This window comes from Symphodus melops, assembly GCF_947650265.1.
Source record: "Symphodus melops genome assembly, chromosome: 18".
Taxonomy (NCBI): Eukaryota; Metazoa; Chordata; class Actinopteri; order Labriformes; family Labridae; genus Symphodus; species Symphodus melops.
In genome coordinates, this window is record NC_136708.1 from 12,454,933 (window position 1) to 12,475,797 (window position 20,865).

The 20,865-nt window shown below is 42.1% G+C and overlaps 4 protein-coding genes across 4 annotated transcripts; all 4 read right to left on the minus strand.

Annotated features, from left to right (window-relative positions):
• Positions 1-59: 59 nt before the first annotated feature.
• Positions 60-4,371, minus strand: LOC306839888 (biotinidase-like). Its single transcript, XM_079368833.1, has 6 exons — positions 3,125-4,371; positions 1,717-1,866; positions 1,424-1,575; positions 1,166-1,343; positions 484-1,074; positions 60-398 (listed from the first exon to the last, which is right to left on the minus strand). The coding sequence occupies exons 1-6, from the start codon at positions 3,338-3,340 to the stop codon at positions 126-128; spliced, it is 1,560 nt and encodes a 519-aa protein (XP_079224959.1). The 5' UTR covers positions 3,341-4,371; the 3' UTR covers positions 60-125.
• A 932-nt stretch (positions 4,372-5,303) lies between these two features.
• On the minus strand, positions 5,304-9,392 carry LOC306839049 (biotinidase-like). The gene is made up of 6 exons (XM_079367523.1): positions 8,346-9,392; positions 6,938-7,087; positions 6,645-6,796; positions 6,388-6,565; positions 5,706-6,296; positions 5,304-5,620 (listed from the first exon to the last, which is right to left on the minus strand). Exons 1-6 carry the CDS (start codon positions 8,559-8,561, stop codon positions 5,348-5,350), a joined length of 1,560 nt encoding a protein of 519 aa, XP_079223649.1. The 5' UTR covers positions 8,562-9,392; the 3' UTR covers positions 5,304-5,347.
• A 225-nt stretch (positions 9,393-9,617) lies between these two features.
• On the minus strand, positions 9,618-14,802 carry LOC306839717 (biotinidase-like). The gene is made up of 6 exons (XM_079368565.1): positions 13,556-14,802; positions 12,162-12,311; positions 11,869-12,020; positions 11,611-11,788; positions 10,929-11,519; positions 9,618-10,843 (listed from the first exon to the last, which is right to left on the minus strand). The coding sequence occupies exons 1-6, from the start codon at positions 13,769-13,771 to the stop codon at positions 10,571-10,573; spliced, it is 1,560 nt and encodes a 519-aa protein (XP_079224691.1). The 5' UTR covers positions 13,772-14,802; the 3' UTR covers positions 9,618-10,570.
• A 910-nt stretch (positions 14,803-15,712) lies between these two features.
• On the minus strand, positions 15,713-20,024 carry LOC306839539 (biotinidase-like). Its single transcript, XM_079368293.1, has 6 exons — positions 18,778-20,024; positions 17,370-17,519; positions 17,077-17,228; positions 16,819-16,996; positions 16,137-16,727; positions 15,713-16,051 (listed from the first exon to the last, which is right to left on the minus strand). The coding sequence occupies exons 1-6, from the start codon at positions 18,991-18,993 to the stop codon at positions 15,779-15,781; spliced, it is 1,560 nt and encodes a 519-aa protein (XP_079224419.1). The 5' UTR covers positions 18,994-20,024; the 3' UTR covers positions 15,713-15,778.
• Positions 20,025-20,865: the final 841 nt, after the last annotated feature.

Here is a 20,865-nt window from a genome sequence, read left to right on the forward strand (position 1 = left end):
TAAAGTTGTTTTTTTTTCCAGATAGAAAACAAATGTGAAACAGAAATATCAACTAGTTCTGGTTAAAACATTTGTCCACTGTTTTTTAAAGTATTTTTCCTGGACACCTGTCATTCCAAAGCAGTTCATTCATTGTCCAGGTGATACATCCGTCCATACAGACAGGCAGTCACCAGCCCACCACTCATGTTTGAGTGTTTTAAGATCACTCTGCCATTTGCGTCTTTTTCAAAACGCTCTGGATCCTCCAGGACCATCTTGCTTGCCAAAACTGACGGGTACACATAATTGGTTTCAAACTTCCCCTCCAAATGAAAGTCCATTTTAGTTTCAGCCTCTTCTACTCCCTGCCCACAGGAGCTGAGGTCCAACCCTGCACAACGAACGAGTGCACACACCTAAAACAGAGATGTGATACAGGTGACATTAGTTTTGTCAGAATATTCACAACCCCAGATAAATTCATTGTTTTGTCATTCATACCTGATGGGCATAGATTCCTTTCTTGTGCATTCCAGCAAATGCTCCCAATGCATAGAGTTCTTCGTTGTCACCCTGTGGAAACCGATGGTACTTGAGATGACAGCAAAAGGTGCCACTGCACACATTCACTCTGCCTTCTGTTTCATTTAAGAGGACAAATGTAAATGGGTCGTACATCATGGATGAAGTGAAGGTGTCGGCGGAGGGAAGGACGGAAGAAGCATCAGAACACTCCTCTTGGTGACAGAATCCAGAGTCTGATGATGATGATGAAGATGATGATGATTTCCTCTCTGCTGCAGACAACACATCCTGTTGGTCAGTGCTCTGCTCCAACCACTGCTGGTCTAATACTGGAACCCGAGCAACCAGCAGTCTGCCCTCCTCTGGGTCTCCTCTCTGTGCATGGTGGTAGGTGGCAGAAAATGGGGTGTAGATACCACTTCCCCTCATGTTTAGTCTGTCCTTTCGTAGATTGGCTGCTAGTAGGGTGACATTGGCACCCAAGCTCAATGCCCGATGGAACTGGACAGAGTCCAGCAGGGGGAGCAGGTTCATCCAGGCTGTGGGAAAGATCAGCTGACGCACACCCTTAAAAAAAGGAGAATTGTTGTTAGGAAGAGAAATATGAAACAAGAACTTAGAGTTTAGTAAATTTGGAAATAAGGTGTGTTTTATTTACCTTCTCCACTAGGGCTATTGTGGGCTTGTGGAAGATGATGTCAAAGCAAATGAGAAGGCCAAACCTCCCAGCAAAAGGTGTATCAAATGTAATGAGCTCAGGTTGTGGTGGAGTGTCAAAGGACTCCTCAAAGAAAAGGTTGTATTTATGGTAGCGTGCCACCAGCAGGCCATCTGACCTAATTGTGGGACCATTTTTAAAAAAATAAGGAATTCATGTCTTGATTCACTTCAGTAAAACTGCTCTATTTTACTTCACCTGAAAACCACGTTGGTGTTGAACTGCCATCGTCCATCAGAGGGACAGGAGGAGGTGGGGTCGGTCTTCAGGGGACAGGGCTGCAGACCAGCCATGTTGGCCACAATGTAGAGTTTGTTACGACGGGCCATACAGCTCAACTGCTGGAGAACCTGTGAAACAGCCCAACACTCAAATAGGAATCTTACTCAGACTTAGTTTTAAATGAGTCTTTGCAGACTGGTGACATTCCTGAGTAAGTATATTATGTCAGGATGCATGTCAAGAACAACATTATCAAGTATTTTTTGCACCTCAGTGTTGTTGTATTTTCCAGGCTCTGTGCAGGGGTTCCAGCTCTCTTCTTTGGGGTCAGGAATTATTTCGAGGTAGCCAGAGATGGATGAACGGCTGAAGTTGTAACCATGAATACCATCTTCTGGAAACACCAAGATCTGGGCCCCCTGATTGAAGAAAGATATGAGAGGGGTCAACATTGAGTTATGACACTGGAGTTGTTTTGAAACCCAATTCTCATTAAAAAAAAAAAAAAAAGATATTTCCCCTCACATAACAGCCTCTCCTGTCTGTGCTTTATAGTTTTTAGTTACATTTTCTCCCTTTTAAATGTGGAAAAAAAAGATCAACAGAACTACTGGCTAATTATGACTAAAGAAAGAAGTTACCCTTTGGGTCATTCCATAACAAGTGGTCCAATTTTAGAAATCTGATCATCTCAGATTTTGATGAAATTCGGTATACAAGTTGGTACATTGATGCATTACACATTTACGAAAAAACCCACCCTTATTTCTGAAAGGCTAAAAATGTGGAAATCAGGGTGGGTTTTTTGTAAACGTGTAATGCATCCCCCTGCACCCTGCCACAGTCAGCCCCTACTGCATCGGTCATCACCCCCCCTCCACCTCCACCCCCCCGCGTGCTCCACTAATTCACGCACCCTAAAAAACTCTGCACAGCCGTTTACTGTTTATACTGTTTATGCTATTTGCACCTTTCAACGCACTACCTCACTTTTTAGCTTAATCTGCACTCTGTTTATATTGTTAATATTCTAAGTTATCTACATACATACTACCTCATAGTGAAATACTCACAAGTGCCCTTGTCTGTCGATTGTCTGTCGTTCGTTATTTGTTGTCCAAATGTCTTAAGTTATCTGTTTTATAGTATTGTTTTTTTTATTGCTAGTTTTTAGTGCTCTTCTTTTGCACTGCAGGTTTGCACTGGGGTTGGGGGGATTGCAATTTCATCTGTGCTGTATGTTTAACATGGAGCATATTTGACAATAAACAACCTTGAACCATCAGACAGCTTTCAAAAACACCAGTTTATTAACTTGTACATGTTTATTACCCAACAAAAACCAGATTGCACAAATGACCTAGAAACTTTTAGCCCTACCCTACAAAGCCCACCGTTTGCACTCAAAGGCGAAAAACAGGGCACATTCAAGGTAGAATTTAATCCAGAAGCAGTTTAGACACCAAAAAGATGTTGGTGAATGGGAAAGGGAGGACTGTATCTCAGGAACTATGCCACCTACAGAGCAAACATTTTGCACATGTTGATTTCAGCCAAATACACAATTTGTATATATTCCACATTTGAGATGGTGAGAATTGAACCACTTGGCATGGAGAGACCCCTTTGAACATATTTGACTGAAGAAAGCAGACATTTATAACCCTCTCACTGTACCCGTTTAGCAGCCTCGGCAGCCTGCTCCTCGTAGATATCCAAGTTTTTCTGCATATGTTGAAGAGCAGCAGAGCGGGACAGCTGGACACGAGGCTCTGGGTTCAGGATTAAGTTGTGTTCATACACAGCAGCGACATATGATGACTCCTTCACAGGCTGGTTTTGAACAACAGCCAATGTTAAACAAATACTGAGAAAGGTACTGAATGCTGTCATGATTTCTTTGCGGTGAGAGAATAATGATTGAACTGACTTCAACCCCAACAGTTTATTTATCGTCGTGTGTTCTGGTCAAATGCCAAAAACAAACAAACAATTGCGTCAGAATGACGACAATTGCAGTTGCGCACTTAATAAATAATGAAGCAATAATGTTTCTAAATAGTGGCGTGAGTTGTCCTGAATCACTTCTTTAACCCTTGGGACTCTGCGTCCATTGGAATGGACATGAGATATGTCTGTCTCTGAACCTGTAAATACTCTTTCATTGGACGGTGACAGCACTGCTGGTTACTAATTGCGTCCTGATTATCCAATCACAATCATGTCATGACTTTAAGCATGCTCTGACAAGACAAGCATGGTGGAGCAGATCCAGAGAGGGAAGAGTAAGCACCCATTTTTAGTCAAAATATAAATTTATGTCCATGCTGGCCCAAAAAACATGCTTGCAATGTAATTTTAACTGTTACAAGTGATAATATTTAAAGTTATTTGAAATCATATTTATCATGTAATTAATTTATTGGATTTTTTTCAAAGTCCGATGTCCATATCATGTCAATGGACATCAGGAGTTGGGCAATTTTAGTTCACACTGACATGGTAAGTGTCAGTAGGCCTATATAAAAAACAAAACAAAATAACTGTAAGCTTTTCACCTGTAAAGTATGATGTCACAGTTTATTTATTGACAATTATAAACATTAATATATTAGCTCACATGAGAAGGAGCTGAGATCAACTTTGGCAATGATTCATTAGTTTATGTGAATGACCTTTGTCAATATACAACCTTGTACCTTGCTCTGTGCAGAGCTCTGTATTGGTGTTTTTTTAAACAAAAAGCCCTTCAATAAATACAAAGACAACTTTTTTGTTGTTGGATCATTTGTGTTTAAATTTCCACCACAGGGGACCCCCCAAGGGCAGTTATTATGATTAACATTAGCATTAGCACTTACTCTTTAGTGCAATATCAACAATAACAGGGCTCTATTTGTACCACAGCTGATTTTAAAGAATAACATATAAACGATGGGTCAGCACTTTAAGCAGCCATAGCTGGGACAAAGTGCTGTACATACATTAAGAGCACAAAACATAAAAACATAAGTAAAACAATAACTGGGTTAAAACAATAAAACACTAAAACAAGAACAGAGTCTCATGCTGGGTTGAAAGCCAAAGAATAAAAATGGGTTTTAAGATGAGTTTTTAAAATGGACAGTGAGGGGGCGTGTCTTATGTGCAGTGGGAGGTTGTTCCATAGTTTGGGACCAGCAGTAGAAAAAGCTCTCTGCCCTCTGAGCTTCCGCTTAGACCTCGGTACCTCCAGGAGCAGCTGGTCAGCTGACCTGAGGCACCGGGCAGGAGCGTAGGGATGGAACAGGTCAGAGAGGTAAGGTGGGGCGAGACCATTTAAAGATTAAAAAACAAATAAAAGAATCTTAAAATGAACTCTAAAATGCACAGGCAGCCAGTGAAGGGAGGCCAGAATGGGAGTAATGTGCTCCCTCTTTCGTGCTCCGGCGAGCAGCAGTGTTCTGGACTAACTGGAGACGTGTGAGGGAGGACTGGCTGACTCCGAAGTAAAGTGCGTTGCAGTAATCCAGCCGAGATGTAATGAAGGTGTGGATTACTGTTTCAGGTACCATCTAGATATAGCCAGGCTCACTTCCACGCACAGCTTGGGCTCTAGAACCCAGCTCGTGAAGAGGGGCTGGACTATAGGCTTCTCTAAAGTTTCTCGTGGTGAGAGGCGGCGGGGTGTGGGCCTGCTTATAGCCCCACAGCTCAGCTGCCATGTGTTGGAATTCACCCCAATGAACAAAAGGATCGCACCTCTGACTGTAGCCTTGGCCTCTGGACCGAATAATAAAGTTGTTTTTTTTTCCAGATAGAAAACAAATGTGAAACAGAAATATCAACTAGTTCTGGTTAAAACATTTGTCCACTGTTTTTTAAAGTATTTTTCCTGGACACCTGTCATTCCAAAGCAGTTCATTCATTGTCCAGGTGATACATCCGTCCATACAGACAGGCAGTCACCAGCCCACCACTCATGTTTGAGTGTTTTAAGATCACTCTGCCATTTGCGTCTTTTTCAAAACGCTCTGGATCCTCCAGGACCATCTTGCTTGCCAAAACTGACGGGTACACATAATTGGTTTCAAACTTCCCCTCCAAATGAAAGTCCATTTTAGTTTCAGCCTCTTCTACTCCCTGCCCACAGGAGCTGAGGTCCAACCCTGCACAACGAACGAGTGCACACACCTAAAACAGAGATGTGATACAGGTGACATTAGTTTTGTCAGAATATTCACAACCCCAGATAAATTCATTGTTTTGTCATTCATACCTGATGGGCATAGATTCCTTTCTTGTGCATTCCAGCAAATGCTCCCAATGCATAGAGTTCTTCGTTGTCACCCTGTGGAAACCGATGGTACTTGAGATGACAGCAAAAGGTGCCACTGCACACATTCACTCTGCCTTCTGTTTCATTTAAGAGGACAAATGTAAATGGGTCGTACATCATGGATGAAGTGAAGGTGTCGGCGGAGGGAAGGACGGAAGAAGCATCAGAACACTCCTCTTGGTGACAGAATCCAGAGTCTGATGATGATGATGAAGATGATGATGATTTCCTCTCTGCTGCAGACAACACATCCTGTTGGTCAGTGCTCTGCTCCAACCACTGCTGGTCTAATACTGGAACCCGAGCAACCAGCAGTCTGCCCTCCTCTGGGTCTCCTCTCTGTGCATGGTGGTAGGTGGCAGAAAATGGGGTGTAGATACCACTTCCCCTCATGTTTAGTCTGTCCTTTCGTAGATTGGCTGCTAGTAGGGTGACATTGGCACCCAAGCTCAATGCCCGATGGAACTGGACAGAGTCCAGCAGGGGGAGCAGGTTCATCCAGGCTGTGGGAAAGATCAGCTGACGCACACCCTTAAAAAAAGAAGAATTGTTGTTAGGAAGAGAAATATGAAACAAGAACTTAGAGTTTAGTAAATTTGGAAATAAGGTGTGTTTTATTTACCTTCTCCACTAGGGCTATTGTGGGCTTGTGGAAGATGATGTCAAAGCAAATGAGAAGGCCAAACCTCCCAGCAAAAGGTGTATCAAATGTAATGAGCTCAGGTTGTGGTGGAGTGTCAAAGGACTCCTCAAAGAAAAGGTTGTATTTATGGTAGCGTGCCACCAGCAGGCCATCTGACCTAATTGTGGGACCATTTTTAAAAAATAAGGAATTCATGTCTTGATTCACTTCAGTAAAACTGCTCTATTTTACTTCACCTGAAAACCACGTTGGTGTTGAACTGCCATCGTCCATCAGAGGGACAGGAGGAGGTGGGGTCGGTCTTCAGGGGACAGGGCTGCAGACCAGCCATGTTGGCCACAATGTAGAGATTGTTACGACGGGCCATACAGCTCAACTGCTGGAGAACCTGTGAAACAGCCCAACACTCAAATAGGAATCTTACTCAGACTTAGTTTTAAATGAGTCTTTGCAGACTGGTGACATTCCTGAGTAAGTATATTATGTCAGGATGCATGTCAAGAACAACATTATCAAGTATTTTTTGCACCTCAGTGTTGTTGTATTTTCCAGGCTCTGTGCAGGGGTTCCAGCTCTCTTCTTTGGGGTCAGGAATTATTTCGAGGTAGCCAGAGATGGATGAACGGCTGAAGTTGTAACCATGAATACCATCTTCTGGAAACACCAAGATCTGGGCCCCCTGATTGAAGAAAGATATGAGAGGGGTCAACATTGAGTCATGACACTGGAGTTGTTTTGAAACCCAATTCTCATAAAAAAAATAAAAAAAAAAGATATTTCCCCTCACATAACAGCCTCTCCTGTCTGTGCTTTATAGTTTAAGATACATTTTCTCCCTTTTAAATGTGGAAAAAAAAGATCAACAGAACTACTGGCTAATTATGACTAAAGAAAGAAGTTACCCTTTGGGTCATTCCATAACAAGTGGTCCAATTTTAGAAATCTGATCATCTCAGATTTTGATGAAATTCGGTATACAAGTTGGTGCATTGATGCATTACACATTTACGAAAAAACCCACCCTTATTTCTGAAAGGCTAAAAATGTGGAAATCAGGGTGGGTTTTTTGTAAACGTGTAATGCATCCCCCTGCACCCTGCCACTGTCAGCCCCTACTGCATCGGTCATCACCCCCCCTCCACCTCCACCCCCCGCGTGCTCCACTAATTCACGCACCCTAAAAAACTCTGCACAGCCGTTTACTGTTTATACTGTTTATGCTATTTGCACCTTTCAACGCACTACCTCACTTTTTAGCTTAATCTGCACTCTGTTTATATTGTTAATATTCTAAGTTATCTACATACATACTACCTCATAGTGAAATACTCACAAGTGCCCTTGTCTGTCGATTGTCTGTCGTTCGTTATTTGTTGTCCAAATGTCTTAAGTTATCTGTTTTATAGTATTGTTTTTTTTATTGCTAGTTTTTAGTGCTCTTCTTTTGCACTGCAGGTTTGCACTGGGGTTGGGGGGATTGCAATTTCATCTGTGCTGTATGTTTAACATGGAGCATATTTGACAATAAACAACCTTGAACCATCAGACAGCTTTCAAAAACACCAGTTTATTAACTTGTACATGTTTATTACCCAACAAAAACCAGATTGCACAAATGACCTAGAAACTTTTAGCCCTACCCTACAAAGCCCACCGTTTGCACTCAAAGGCGAAAAACAGGGCACATTCAAGGTAGAATTTAATCCAGAAGCAGTTTAGACACCAAAAAGATTTTTGTGAATAGGAATGGGAGGACTGTATCTCAGGAACTATGCCACCTACAGAGCAAACATTTTGCACATGTTGATTTCAGCCAAATACACAATTTGTATATATTCCACATTTGAGATGGTGAGAATTGAACCACTTGGCATGGAGAGACCCCTTTGAACATATTTGACTGAAGCAAGCAGACATTTATAACCCTCTCACTGTACCCGTTTAGCAGCCTCGGCAGCCTGCTCCTCGTAGATATCCAAGTTTTTCTGCATATGTTGAAGTGCAGCAGAGCGGGACAGCTGGACACGAGGCTCTGGGTTCAGGATTAAGTTGTGTTCATACACAGCAGCGACATATGATGACTCCTTCACAGGCTGGTTTTGAACAACAGCCAATGTTAAACAAATACTGAGAAAGGTACTGAATGCTGTCATGATTTCTTTGCGGTGAGAGAATAATGATTGAACTGACTTCAACCCCAACAGTTTATTTATCGTCGTGTGTTCTGGTCAAATGCCAAAAACAAACAAACAATTGCGTCAGAATGACGACAATTGCAGTTGCGCACTTAATAAATAATGAAGCAATAATGTTTCTAAATAGTGGCGTGAGTTGTTCTGAATCACTTCTTTAACCCTTGGGACTCTGCGTCCATTGGAATGGACATGAGATATGTCTGTCTCTGAACCTGTAAATACTCTTTCATTGGACGGTGACAGCACTGCTGGTTACTAATTGCGTCCTGATTATCCAATCACAATCATGTCATGACTTTAAGCATGCTCTGACAAGACAAGCATGGTGGAGCAGATCCAGAGAGGGAAGAGTAAGCACCCATTTTTAGTCAAAATATAAATTTATGTCCATGCTGGCCCAAAAAACATGCTTGCAATGTAATTTTAACTGTTACAAGTGATAATATTTAAAGTTATTTGAAATCATATTTATCATGTAATTAATTTATTGGATTTTTTTCAAAGTCCGATGTCCATATCATGTCAATGGACATCAGGAGTTGGGCAATTTTAGTTCACACTGACATGGTAAGTGTCAGTAGGCCTATATAAAAAACAAAACAAAATAACTGTAAGCTTTTCACCTGTAAAGTATGATGTCACAGTTTATTTATTGACAATTATAAACATTAATATATTAGCTCACATGAGAAGGAGCTGAGATCAACTTTGGCAATGATTCATTAGTTTATGTGAATGACCTTTGTCAATATACAACCTTGTACCTTGCTCTGTGCAGAGCTCTGTATTGGTGTTTTTTTAAACAAAAAGCCCTTCAATAAATACACAAAGACAACTTTTTTGTTGTTGGATCATTTGTGTTTAAATTTCCACCACAGGGGACCCCCCAAGGGCAGTTATTATGATTAACATTAGCATTAGCACTTACTCTTTAGTGCAATATCAACAATAACAGGGCTCTATTTGTACCACAGCTGATTTTAAAGAATAACATATAAACGATGGGTCAGCACTTTAAGCAGCCATAGCTGGGACAAAGTGCTGTACATACATTAAGAGCACAAAACATAAAAACATAAGTAAAACAATAACTGGGTTAAAACAATAAAACACTAAAACAAGAACAGAGTCTCATGCTGGGTTGAAAGCCAAAGAATAAAAATGGGTTTTAAGATGAGTTTTTAAAATGGACAGTGAGGGGGCGTGTCTTATGTGCAGTGGGAGGTTGTTCCATAGTTTGGGACCAGCAGTAGAAAAAGCTCTCTGCCCTCTGAGCTTCCGCTTAGACCTCGGTACCTCCAGGAGCAGCTGGTCAGCTGACCTGAGGCACCGGGCAGGAGCGTAGGGATGGAACAGGTCAGAGAGGTAAGGTGGGGCGAGACCATTTAAAGATTAAAAAACAAATAAAAGAATCTTAAAATGAACTCTAAAATGCACAGGCAGCCAGTGAAGGGAGGCCAGAATGGGAGTAATGTGCTCCCTCTTTCGTGCTCCGGCGAGCAGCAGTGTTCTGGACTAACTGGAGACGTGTGAGGGAGGACTGGCTGACTCCGAAGTAAAGTGCGTTGCAGTAATCCAGTCGAGATGTAATGAAGGCGTGGATTACTGTTTCAGGTACCATCTAGATATAGCCAGGCTCACTTCCACGCACGGCTTGGGCTCTAGAACCCAGCTCGTGAAGAGGGGCTGGACTATAGGCTTCTCTAAAGTTTCTCGTGGTGAGAGGTGGCGGGGTGTGGGCCTGCTTATAGCCCCACAGCTCAGCTGCCATGTGTTGGAATTCACCCCAATGAACAAAAGGATCGCACCTCTGACTGTAGTCTTGGCCTATGGACCGAATAATAAAGTTGTTTTTTTTTCCAGATAGAAAACAAATGTGAAACAGAAATATCAACTAGTTCTGGTTAAAACATTTGTCCACTGTTTTTTAAAGTATTTTTCCTGGACACCTGTCATTCCAAAGCAGTTCATTCATTGTCCAGGTGATACATCCGTCCATACAGACAGGCAGTCACCAGCCCACCACTCATGTTTGAGTGTTTTAAGATCACTCTGCCATTTGCGTCTTTTTCAAAACGCTCTGGATCCTCCAGGACCATCTTGCTTGCCAAAACTGACGGGTACACATAATTGGTTTCAAACTTCCCCTCCAAATGAAAGTCCATTTTAGTTTCAGCCTCTTCTACTCCCTGCCCACAGGAGCTGAGGTCCAAACCTGCACAACGAACGAGTGCACACACCTAAAACAGAGATGTGATACAGGTGACATTAGTTTTGTCAGAATATTCACAACCCCAGATAAATTCATTGTTTTGTCATTCATACCTGATGGGCATAGATTCCTTTCTTGTGCATTCCAGCAAATGCTCCCAATGCATAGAGTTCTTCATTGTCACCCTGTGGAAACCGATGGTACTTGAGATGACAGCAAAAGGTGCCATTGCACACATTCACTCTGCCTTCTGTTTCATTTAAGAGGACAAATGTAAATGGGTCGTACATCATGGATGAAGTGAAGGTGTCGGCGGAGGGAAGGACTGAAGAAGCATCAGAACACTCCTCTTGGTGACAGAATCCAGAGTCTGATGATGATGATGAAGATGATGATGATTTCCTCTCTGCTGCAGACAACACATCCTGTTGGTCAGTGCTCTGCTCCAACCACTGCTGGTCTAATACTGGAACCCGAGCAACCAGCAGTCTGCCCTCCTCTGGGTCTCCTCTCTGTGCATGGTGGTAGGTGGCAGAAAATGGGGTGTAGATACCACTTCCCCTCACGTTTAGTCTGTCCTTTCGTAGATTGGCTGCTAGTAGGGTGACATTGGCACCCAAGCTCAATGCCCGATGGAACTGGACAGAGTCCAGCAGGGGGAGCAGGTTCATCCAGGCTGTGGGAAAGATCAGCTGACGCACACCCTTAAAAAAAGGAGAATTGTTGTTAGGAAGAGAAATATGAAACAAGAACTTAGAGTTTAGTAAATTTGGAAATAAGGTGTGTTTTATTTACCTTCTCCACTAGGGCTATTGTGGGCTTGTGGAAGATGATGTCAAAGCAAATGAGAAGGCCAAACCTCCCAGCAAAAGGTGTATCAAATGTAATGAGCTCAGGTTGTGGTGGAGTGTCAAAGGACTCCTCAAAGAAAAGGTTGTATTTATGGTAGCGTGCCACCAGCAAGCCATCTGACCTAATTGTGGGACCATTTTTAAAAAAATAAGGAATTCATGTCTTGATTCACTTCAGTAAAACTGCTCTATTTTACTTCACCTGAAAACCACGTTGGTGTTGAACTGCCATCGTCCATCAGAGGGACAGGAGGAGGTGGGGTCGGTCTTCAGGGGACAGGGCTGCAGACCAGCCATGTTGGCCACAATGTAGAGTTTGTTACGACGGGCCATACAGCTCAACTGCTGGAGAACCTGTGAAACAGCCCAACACTCAAATAGGAATCTTACTCAGACTTAGTTTTAAATGAGTCTTTGCAGACTGGTGACATTCCTGAGTAAGTATATTATGTCAGGATGCATGTCAAGAACAACATTATCAAGTATTTTTTGCACCTCAGTGTTGTTGTATTTTCCAGGCTCTGTGCAGGGGTTCCAGCTCTCTTCTTTGGGGTCAGGAATTATTTCGAGGTAGCCAGAGATGGATGAACGGCTGAAGTTGTAACCATGAATACCATCTTCTGGAAACACCAAGATCTGGGCCCCCTGATTGAAGAAAGATATGAGAGGGGTCAACATTGAGTTATGACACTGGAGTTGTTTTGAAACCCAATTCTCATAAAAAAAAAAAAAAAAGATATTTCCCCTCACATAACAGCCTATCCTGTCTGTGCTTTATAGTTTTTAGTTACATTTTCTCCCTTTTAAATGTGGAAAAAAAAGATCAACAGAACTACTGGCTAATTATGACTAAAGAAAGAAGTTACCCTTTGGGTCATTCCATAACAAGTGGTCCAATTTTAGAAATCTGATCATCTCAGATTTTGATGAAATTCGGTATACAAGTTGGTACATTGATGCATTACACATTTACGAAAAAACCCACCCTTATTTCTGAAAGGCTAAAAATGTGGAAATCAGGGTGGGTTTTTTGTAAACGTGTAATGCATCCCCCTGCACCCTGCCACTGTCAGCCCCTACTGCATCGGTCATCACCCCCCCTCCACCTCCACCCCCCCGCGTGCTCCACTAATTCACGCACCCTAAAAAACTCTGCACAGCCGTTTACTGTTTATACTGTTTATGCTATTTGCACCTTTCAACGCACTACCTCACTTTTTAGCTTAATCTGCACTCTGTTTATATTGTTAATATTTTAAGTTATCTACATACATACTACCTCATAGTGAAATACTCACAAGTGCCCTTGTCTGTCGATTGTCTGTCGTTCGTTATTTGTTGTCCAAATGTCTTAAGTTATCTGTTTTATAGTATTGTTTTTTTTATTGCTCTTCTTTTGCACTGCAGGTTTGCACTGGGGTTGGGGGGATTGCAATTTCATCTGTGCTGTATGTTTAACATGGAGCATATTTGACAATAAACAACCTTGAACCATCAGACAGCTTTCAAAAACACCAGTTTATTAACTTGTACATGTTTATTACCCAACAAAAACCAGATTGCACAAATGACCTAGAAACTTTTAGCCCTACCCTACAAAGCCCACCGTTTGCACTCAAAGGCGAAAAACAGGGCACATTCAAGGTAGAATTTAATCCAGAAGCAGTTTAGACACCAAAAAGATGTTGGTGAATGGGAATGGGAGGACTGTATCTCAGGAACTATGCCACCTACAGAGCAAACATTTTGCACATGTTGATTTCAGCCAAATACACAATTTGTATATATTCCACATTTGAGATGGTGAGAATTGAACCACTTGGCATGGAGAGACCCCTTTGAACATATTTGACTGAAGAAAGCAGACATTTATAACCCTCTCACTGTACCCGTTTAGCAGCCTCGGCAGCCTGCTCCTCGTAGATATCCAAGTTTTTCTGCATATGTTGAAGAGCAGCAGAGCGGGACAGCTGGACACGAGGCTCTGGGTTCAGGATTAAGTTGTGTTCATACACAGCAGCGACATATGATGACTCCTTCACAGGCTGGTTTTGAACAACAGCCAATGTTAAACAAATACTGAGAAAGGTACTGAATGCTGTCATGATTTCTTTGCGGTGAGAGAATAATGATTGAACTGACTTCAACCCCAACAGTTTATTTATCGTCGTGTGTTCTGGTCAAATGCCAAAAACAAACAAACAATTGCGTCAGAATGACGACAATTGCAGTTGCGCACTTAATAAATAATGAAGCAATAATGTTTCTAAATAGTGGCGTGAGTTGTCCTGAATCACTTCTTTAACCCTTGGGACTCTGCGTCCATTGGAATGGACATGAGATATGTCTGTCTCTGAACCTGTAAATACTCTTTCATTGGACGGTGACAGCACTGCTGGTTACTAATTGCGTCCTGATTATCCAATCACAATCATGTCATGACTTTAAGCATGCTCTGACAAGACAAGCATGGTGGAGCAGATCCAGAGAGGGAAGAGTAAGCACCCATTTTTAGTCAAAATATAAATTTATGTCCATGCTGGCCCAAAAAACATGCTTGCAATGTAATTTTAACTGTTACAAGTGATAATATTTAAAGTTATTTGAAATCATATTTATCATGTAATTAATTTATTGGATTTTTTTCAAAGTCCGATGTCCATATCATGTCAATGGACATCAGGAGTTGGGCAATTTTAGTTCACACTGACATGGTAAGTGTCAGTAGGCCTATATAAAAAACAAAACAAAATAACTGTAAGCTTTTCACCTGTAAAGTATGATGTCACAGTTTATTTATTGACAATTATAAACATTAATATATTAGCTCACATGAGAAGGAGCTGAGATCAACTTTGGCAATGATTCATTAGTTTATGTGAATGACCTTTGTCAATATACAACCTTGTACCTTGCTCTGTGCAGAGCTCTGTATTGGTGTTTTTTTAAACAAAAAGCCCTTCAATAAATACAAAGACAACTTTTTTGTTGTTGGATCATTTGTGTTTAAATTTCCACCACAGGGGACCCCCCAAGGGCAGTTATTATGATTAACATTAGCATTAGCACTTACTCTTTAGTGCAATATCAACAATAACAGGGCTCTATTTGTACCACAGCTGATTTTAAAGAATAACATATAAACGATGGGTCAGCACTTTAAGCAGCCATAGCTGGGACAAAGTGCTGTACATACATTAAGAGCACAAAACATAAAAACATAAGTAAAACAATAACTGGGTTAAAACAATAAAACACTAAAACAAGAACAGAGTCTCATGCTGGGTTGAAAGCCAAAGAATAAAAATGGGTTTTAAGATGAGTTTTTAAAATGGACAGTGAGGGGGCGTGTCTTATGTGCAGTGGGAGGTTGTTCCATAGTTTGGGACCAGCAGTAGAAAAAGCTCTCTGCCCTCTGAGCTTCCGCTTAGACCTCGGTACCTCCAGGAGCAGCTGGTCAGCTGACCTGAGGCACCGGGCAGGAGCGTAGGGATGGAACAGGTCAGAGAGGTAAGGTGGGGCGAGACCATTTAAAGATTAAAAAACAAATAAAAGAATCTTAAAATGAACTCTAAAATGCACAGGCAGCCAGTGAAGGGAGGCCAGAATGGGAGTAATGTGCTCCCTCTTTCGTGCTCCGGCGAGCAGCAGTGTTCTGGACTAACTGGAGACGTGTGAGGGAGGACTGGCTGACTCCGAAGTAAAGTGCGTTGCAGTAATCCAGCCGAGATGTAATGAAGGCGTGGATTACTGTTTCAGGTACCATCTAGATATAGCCAGGCTCACTTCCACGCACGGCTTGGGCTCTAGAACCCAGCTCGTGAAGAGGGGCTGGACTATAGGCTTCTCTAAAGTTTCTCGTGGTGAGAGGTGGCGGGGTGTGGGCCTGCTTATAGCCCCACAGCTCAGCTGCCATGTGTTGGAATTCACCCCAATGAACAAAAGGATCGCACCTCTGACTGTAGCCTTGGCCTCTGGACCGAATAATAAAGTTGTTTTTTTTTCCAGATAGAAAACAAATGTGAAACAGAAATATCAACTAGTTCTGGTTAAAACATTTGTCCACTGTTTTTTAAAGTATTTTTCCTGGACACCTGTCATTCCAAAGCAGTTCATTCATTGTCCAGGTGATACATCCGTCCATACAGACAGGCAGTCACCAGCCCACCACTCATGTTTGAGTGTTTTAAGATCACTCTGCCATTTGCGTCTTTTTCAAAACGCTCTGGATCCTCCAGGACCATCTTGCTTGCCAAAACTGACGGGTACACATAATTGGTTTCAAACTTCCCCTCCAAATGAAAGTCCATTTTAGTTTCAGCCTCTTCTACTCCCTGCCCACAGGAGCTGAGGTCCAACCCTGCACAACGAACGAGTGCACACACCTAAAACAGAGATGTGATACAGGTGACATTAGTTTTGTCAGAATATTCACAACCCCAGATAAATTCATTGTTTTGTCATTCATACCTGATGGGCATAGATTCCTTTCTTGTGCATTCCAGCAAATGCTCCCAATGCATAGAGTTCTTCGTTGTCACCCTGTGGAAACCGATGGTACTTGAGATGACAGCAAAAGGTGCCACTGCACACATTCACTCTGCCTTCTGTTTCATTTAAGAGGACAAATGTAAATGGGTCGTACATCATGGATGAAGTGAAGGTGTCGGCGGAGGGAAGGACGGAAGAAGCATCAGAACACTCCTCTTGGTGACAGAATCCAGAGTCTGATGATGATGATGAAGATGATGATGATTTCCTCTCTGCTGCAGACAACACATCCTGTTGGTCAGTGCTCTGCTCCAACCACTGCTGGTCTAATACTGGAACCCGAGCAACCAGCAGTCTGCCCTCCTCTGGGTCTCCTCTCTGTGCATGGTGGTAGGTGGCAGAAAATGGGGTGTAGATACCACTTCCCCTCATGTTTAGTCTGTCCTTTCGTAGATTGGCTGCTAGTAGGGTGACATTGGCACCCAAGCTCAATGCCCGATGGAACTGGACAGAGTCCAGCAGGGGGAGCAGGTTCATCCAGGCTGTGGGAAAGATCAGCTGACGCACACCCTTAAAAAAAGGAGAATTGTTGTTAGGAAGAGAAATATGAAACAAGAACTTAGAGTTTAGTAAATTTGGAAATAAGGTGTGTTTTATTTACCTTCTCCACTAGGGCTATTGTGGGCTTGTGGAAGATGATGTCAAAGCAAATGAGAAGGCCAAACCTCCCAGCAAAAGGTGTATCAAATGTAATGAGCTCAGGTTGTGGTGGAGTGTCAAAGGACTCCTCAAAGAAAAGGTTGTATTTATGGTAGCGTGCCACCAGCAGGCCATCTGACCTAATTGTGGGACCATTTTTAAAAAAATAAGGAATTCATGTCTTGATTCACTTCAGTAAAACTGCTCTATTTTACTTCACCTGAAAACCACGTTGGTGTTGAACTGCCATCGTCCATCAGAGGGACAGGAGGAGGTGGGGTCGGTCTTCAGGGGACAGGGCTGCAGACCAGCCATGTTGGCCACAATGTAGAGTTTGTTACGACGGGCCATACAGCTCAACTGCTGGAGAACCTGTGAAACAGCCCAACACTCAAATAGGAATCTTACTCAGACTTAGTTTTAAATGAGTCTTTGCAGACTGGTGACATTCCTGAGTAAGTATATTATGTCAGGATGCATGTCAAGAACAACATTATCAAGTATTTTTTGCACCTCAGTGTTGTTGTATTTTCCAGGCTCTGTGCAGGGGTTCCAGCTCTCTTCTTTGGGGTCAGGAATTATTTCGAGGTAGCCAGAGATGGATGAACGGCTGAAGTTGTAACCATGAATACCATCTTCTGGAAACACCAAGATCTGGGCCCCCTGATTGAAGAAAGATATGAGAGGGGTCAACATTGAGTTATGACACTGGAGTTGTTTTGAAACCCAATTCTCATTAAAAAAAAAAAAAAAAGATATTTCCCCTCACATAACAGCCTCTCCTGTCTGTGCTTTATAGTTTTTAGTTACATTTTCTCCCTTTTAAATGTGGAAAAAAAAGATCAACAGAACTACTGGCTAATTATGACTAAAGAAAGAAGTTACCCTTTGGGTCATTCCATAACAAGTGGTCCAATTTTAGAAATCTGATCATCTCAGATTTTGATGAAATTCGGTATACAAGTTGGTACATTGATGCATTACACATTTACGAAAAAACCCACCCTTATTTCTGAAAGGCTAAAAATGTGGAAATCAGGGTGGGTTTTTTGTAAACGTGTAATGCATCCCCCTGCACCCTGCCACAGTCAGCCCCTACTGCATCGGTCATCACCCCCCCTCCACCTCCACCCCCCCGCGTGCTCCACTAATTCACGCACCCTAAAAAACTCTGCACAGCCGTTTACTGTTTATACTGTTTATGCTATTTGCACCTTTCAACGCACTACCTCACTTTTTAGCTTAATCTGCACTCTGTTTATATTGTTAATATTCTAAGTTATCTACATACATACTACCTCATAGTGAAATACTCACAAGTGCCCTTGTCTGTCGATTGTCTGTCGTTCGTTATTTGTTGTCCAAATGTCTTAAGTTATCTGTTTTATAGTATTGTTTTTTTTATTGCTAGTTTTTAGTGCTCTTCTTTTGCACTGCAGGTTTGCACTGGGGTTGGGGGGATTGCAATTTCATCTGTGCTGTATGTTTAACATGGAGCATATTTGACAATAAACAACCTTGAACCATCAGACAGCTTTCAAAAACACCAGTTTATTAACTTGTACATGTTTATTACCCAACAAAAACCAGATTGCACAAATGACCTAGAAACTTTTAGCCCTACCCTACAAAGCCCACCGTTTGCACTCAAAGGCGAAAAACAGGGCACATTCAAGGTAGAATTTAATCCAGAAGCAGTTTAGACACCAAAAAGATGTTGGTGAATGGGAAAGGGAGGACTGTATCTCAGGAACTATGCCACCTACAGAGCAAACATTTTGCACATGTTGATTTCAGCCAAATACACAATTTGTATATATTCCACATTTGAGATGGTGAGAATTGAACCACTTGGCATGGAGAGACCCCTTTGAACATATTTGACTGAAGCAAGCAGACATTTATAACCCTCTCACTGTACCCGTTTAGCAGCCTCGGCAGCCTGCTCCTCGTAGATATCCAAGTTTTTCTGCATATGTTGAAGAGCAGCAGAGCGGGACAGCTGGACACGAGGCTCTGGGTTCAGGATTAAGTTGTGTTCATACACAGCAGCGACATATGATGACTCCTTCACAGGCTGGTTTTGAACAACAGCCAATGTTAAACAAATACTGAGAAAGGTACTGAATGCTGTCATGATTTCTTTGCGGTGAGAGAATAATGATTGAACTGACTTCAACCCCAACAGTTTATTTATCGTCGTGTGTTCTGGTCAAATGCCAAAAACAAACAAACAATTGCGTCAGAATGACGACAATTGCAGTTGCGCACTTAATAAATAATGAAGCAATAATGTTTCTAAATAGTGGCGTGAGTTGTCCTGAATCACTTCTTTAACCCTTGGGACTCTGCGTCCATTGGAATGGACATGAGATATGTCTGTCTCTGAACCTGTAAATACTCTTTCATTGGACGGTGACAGCACTGCTGGTTACTAATTGCGTCCTGATTATCCAATCACAATCATGTCATGACTTTAAGCATGCTCTGACAAGACAAGCATGGTGGAGCAGATCCAGAGAGGGAAGAGTAAGCACCCATTTTTAGTCAAAATATAAATTTATGTCCATGCTGGCCCAAAAAACATGCTTGCAATGTAATTTTAACTGTTACAAGTGATAATATTTAAAGTTATTTGAAATCATATTTATCATGTAATTAATTTATTGGATTTTTTTCAAAGTCCGATGTCCATATCATGTCAATGGACATCAGGAGTTGGGCAATTTTAGTTCACACTGACATGGTAAGTGTCAGTAGGCCTATATAAAAAACAAAACAAAATAACTGTAAGCTTTTCACCTGTAAAGTATGATGTCACAGTTTATTTATTGACAATTATAAACATTAATATATTAGCTCACATGAGAAGGAGCTGAGATCAACTTTGGCAATGATTCATTAGTTTATGTGAATGACCTTTGTCAATATACAACCTTGTACCTTGCTCTGTGCAGAGCTCTGTATTGGTGTTTTTTTAAACAAAAAGCCCTTCAATAAATACAAAGACAACTTTTTTGTTGTTGGATCATTTGTGTTTAAATTTCCACCACAGGGGACCCCCCAAGGGCAGTTATTATGATTAACATTAGCATTAGCACTTACTCTTTAGTGCAATATCAACAATAACAGGGCTCTATTTGTACCACAGCTGATTTTAAAGAATAACATATAAACGATGGGTCAGCACTTTAAGCAGCCATAGCTGGGACAAAGTGCTGTACATACATTAAGAGCACAAAACATAAAAACATAAGTAAAACAATAACTGGGTTAAAACAATAAAACACTAAAACAAGAACAGAGTCTCATGCTGGGTTGAAAGCCAAAGAATAAAAATGGGTTTTAAGATGAGTTTTTAAAATGGACAGTGAGGGGGCGTGTCTTATGTGCAGTGGGAGGTTGTTCCATAGTTTGGGACCAGCAGTAGAAAAAGCTCTCTGCCCTCTGAGCTTCCGCTTAGACCTCGGTACCTCCAGGAGCAGCTGGTCAGCTGACCTGAGGCACCGGGCAGGAGCGTAGGGATGGAACAGGTCAGAGAGGTAAGGTGGGGCGAGACCATTTAAAGATTAAAAAACAAATAAAAGAATCTTAAAATGAACTCTAAAATGCACAGGCAGCCAGTGAAGGGAGGCCAGAATGGGAGTAATGTGCTCCCTCTTTCGTGCTCCGGCGAGCAGCAGTGTTCTGGACTAACTGGAGACGTGTGAGGGAGGACTGGCTGACTCCGAAGTAAAGTGCGTTGCAGTAATCCAGCCGAGATGTAATGAAGGTGTGGATTACTGTTTCAGGTACCATCTAGATATAGCCAGGCTCACTTCCACGCACAGCTTGGGCTCTAGAACCCAGCTCGTGAAGAGGGGCTGGACTATAGGCTTCTCTAAAGTTTCTCGTGGTGAGAGGCGGCGGGGTGTGGGCCTGCTTATAGCCCCACAGCTCAGCTGCCATGTGTTGGAATTCACCCCAATGAACAAAAGGATCGCACCTCTGACTGTAGCCTTGGCCTCTG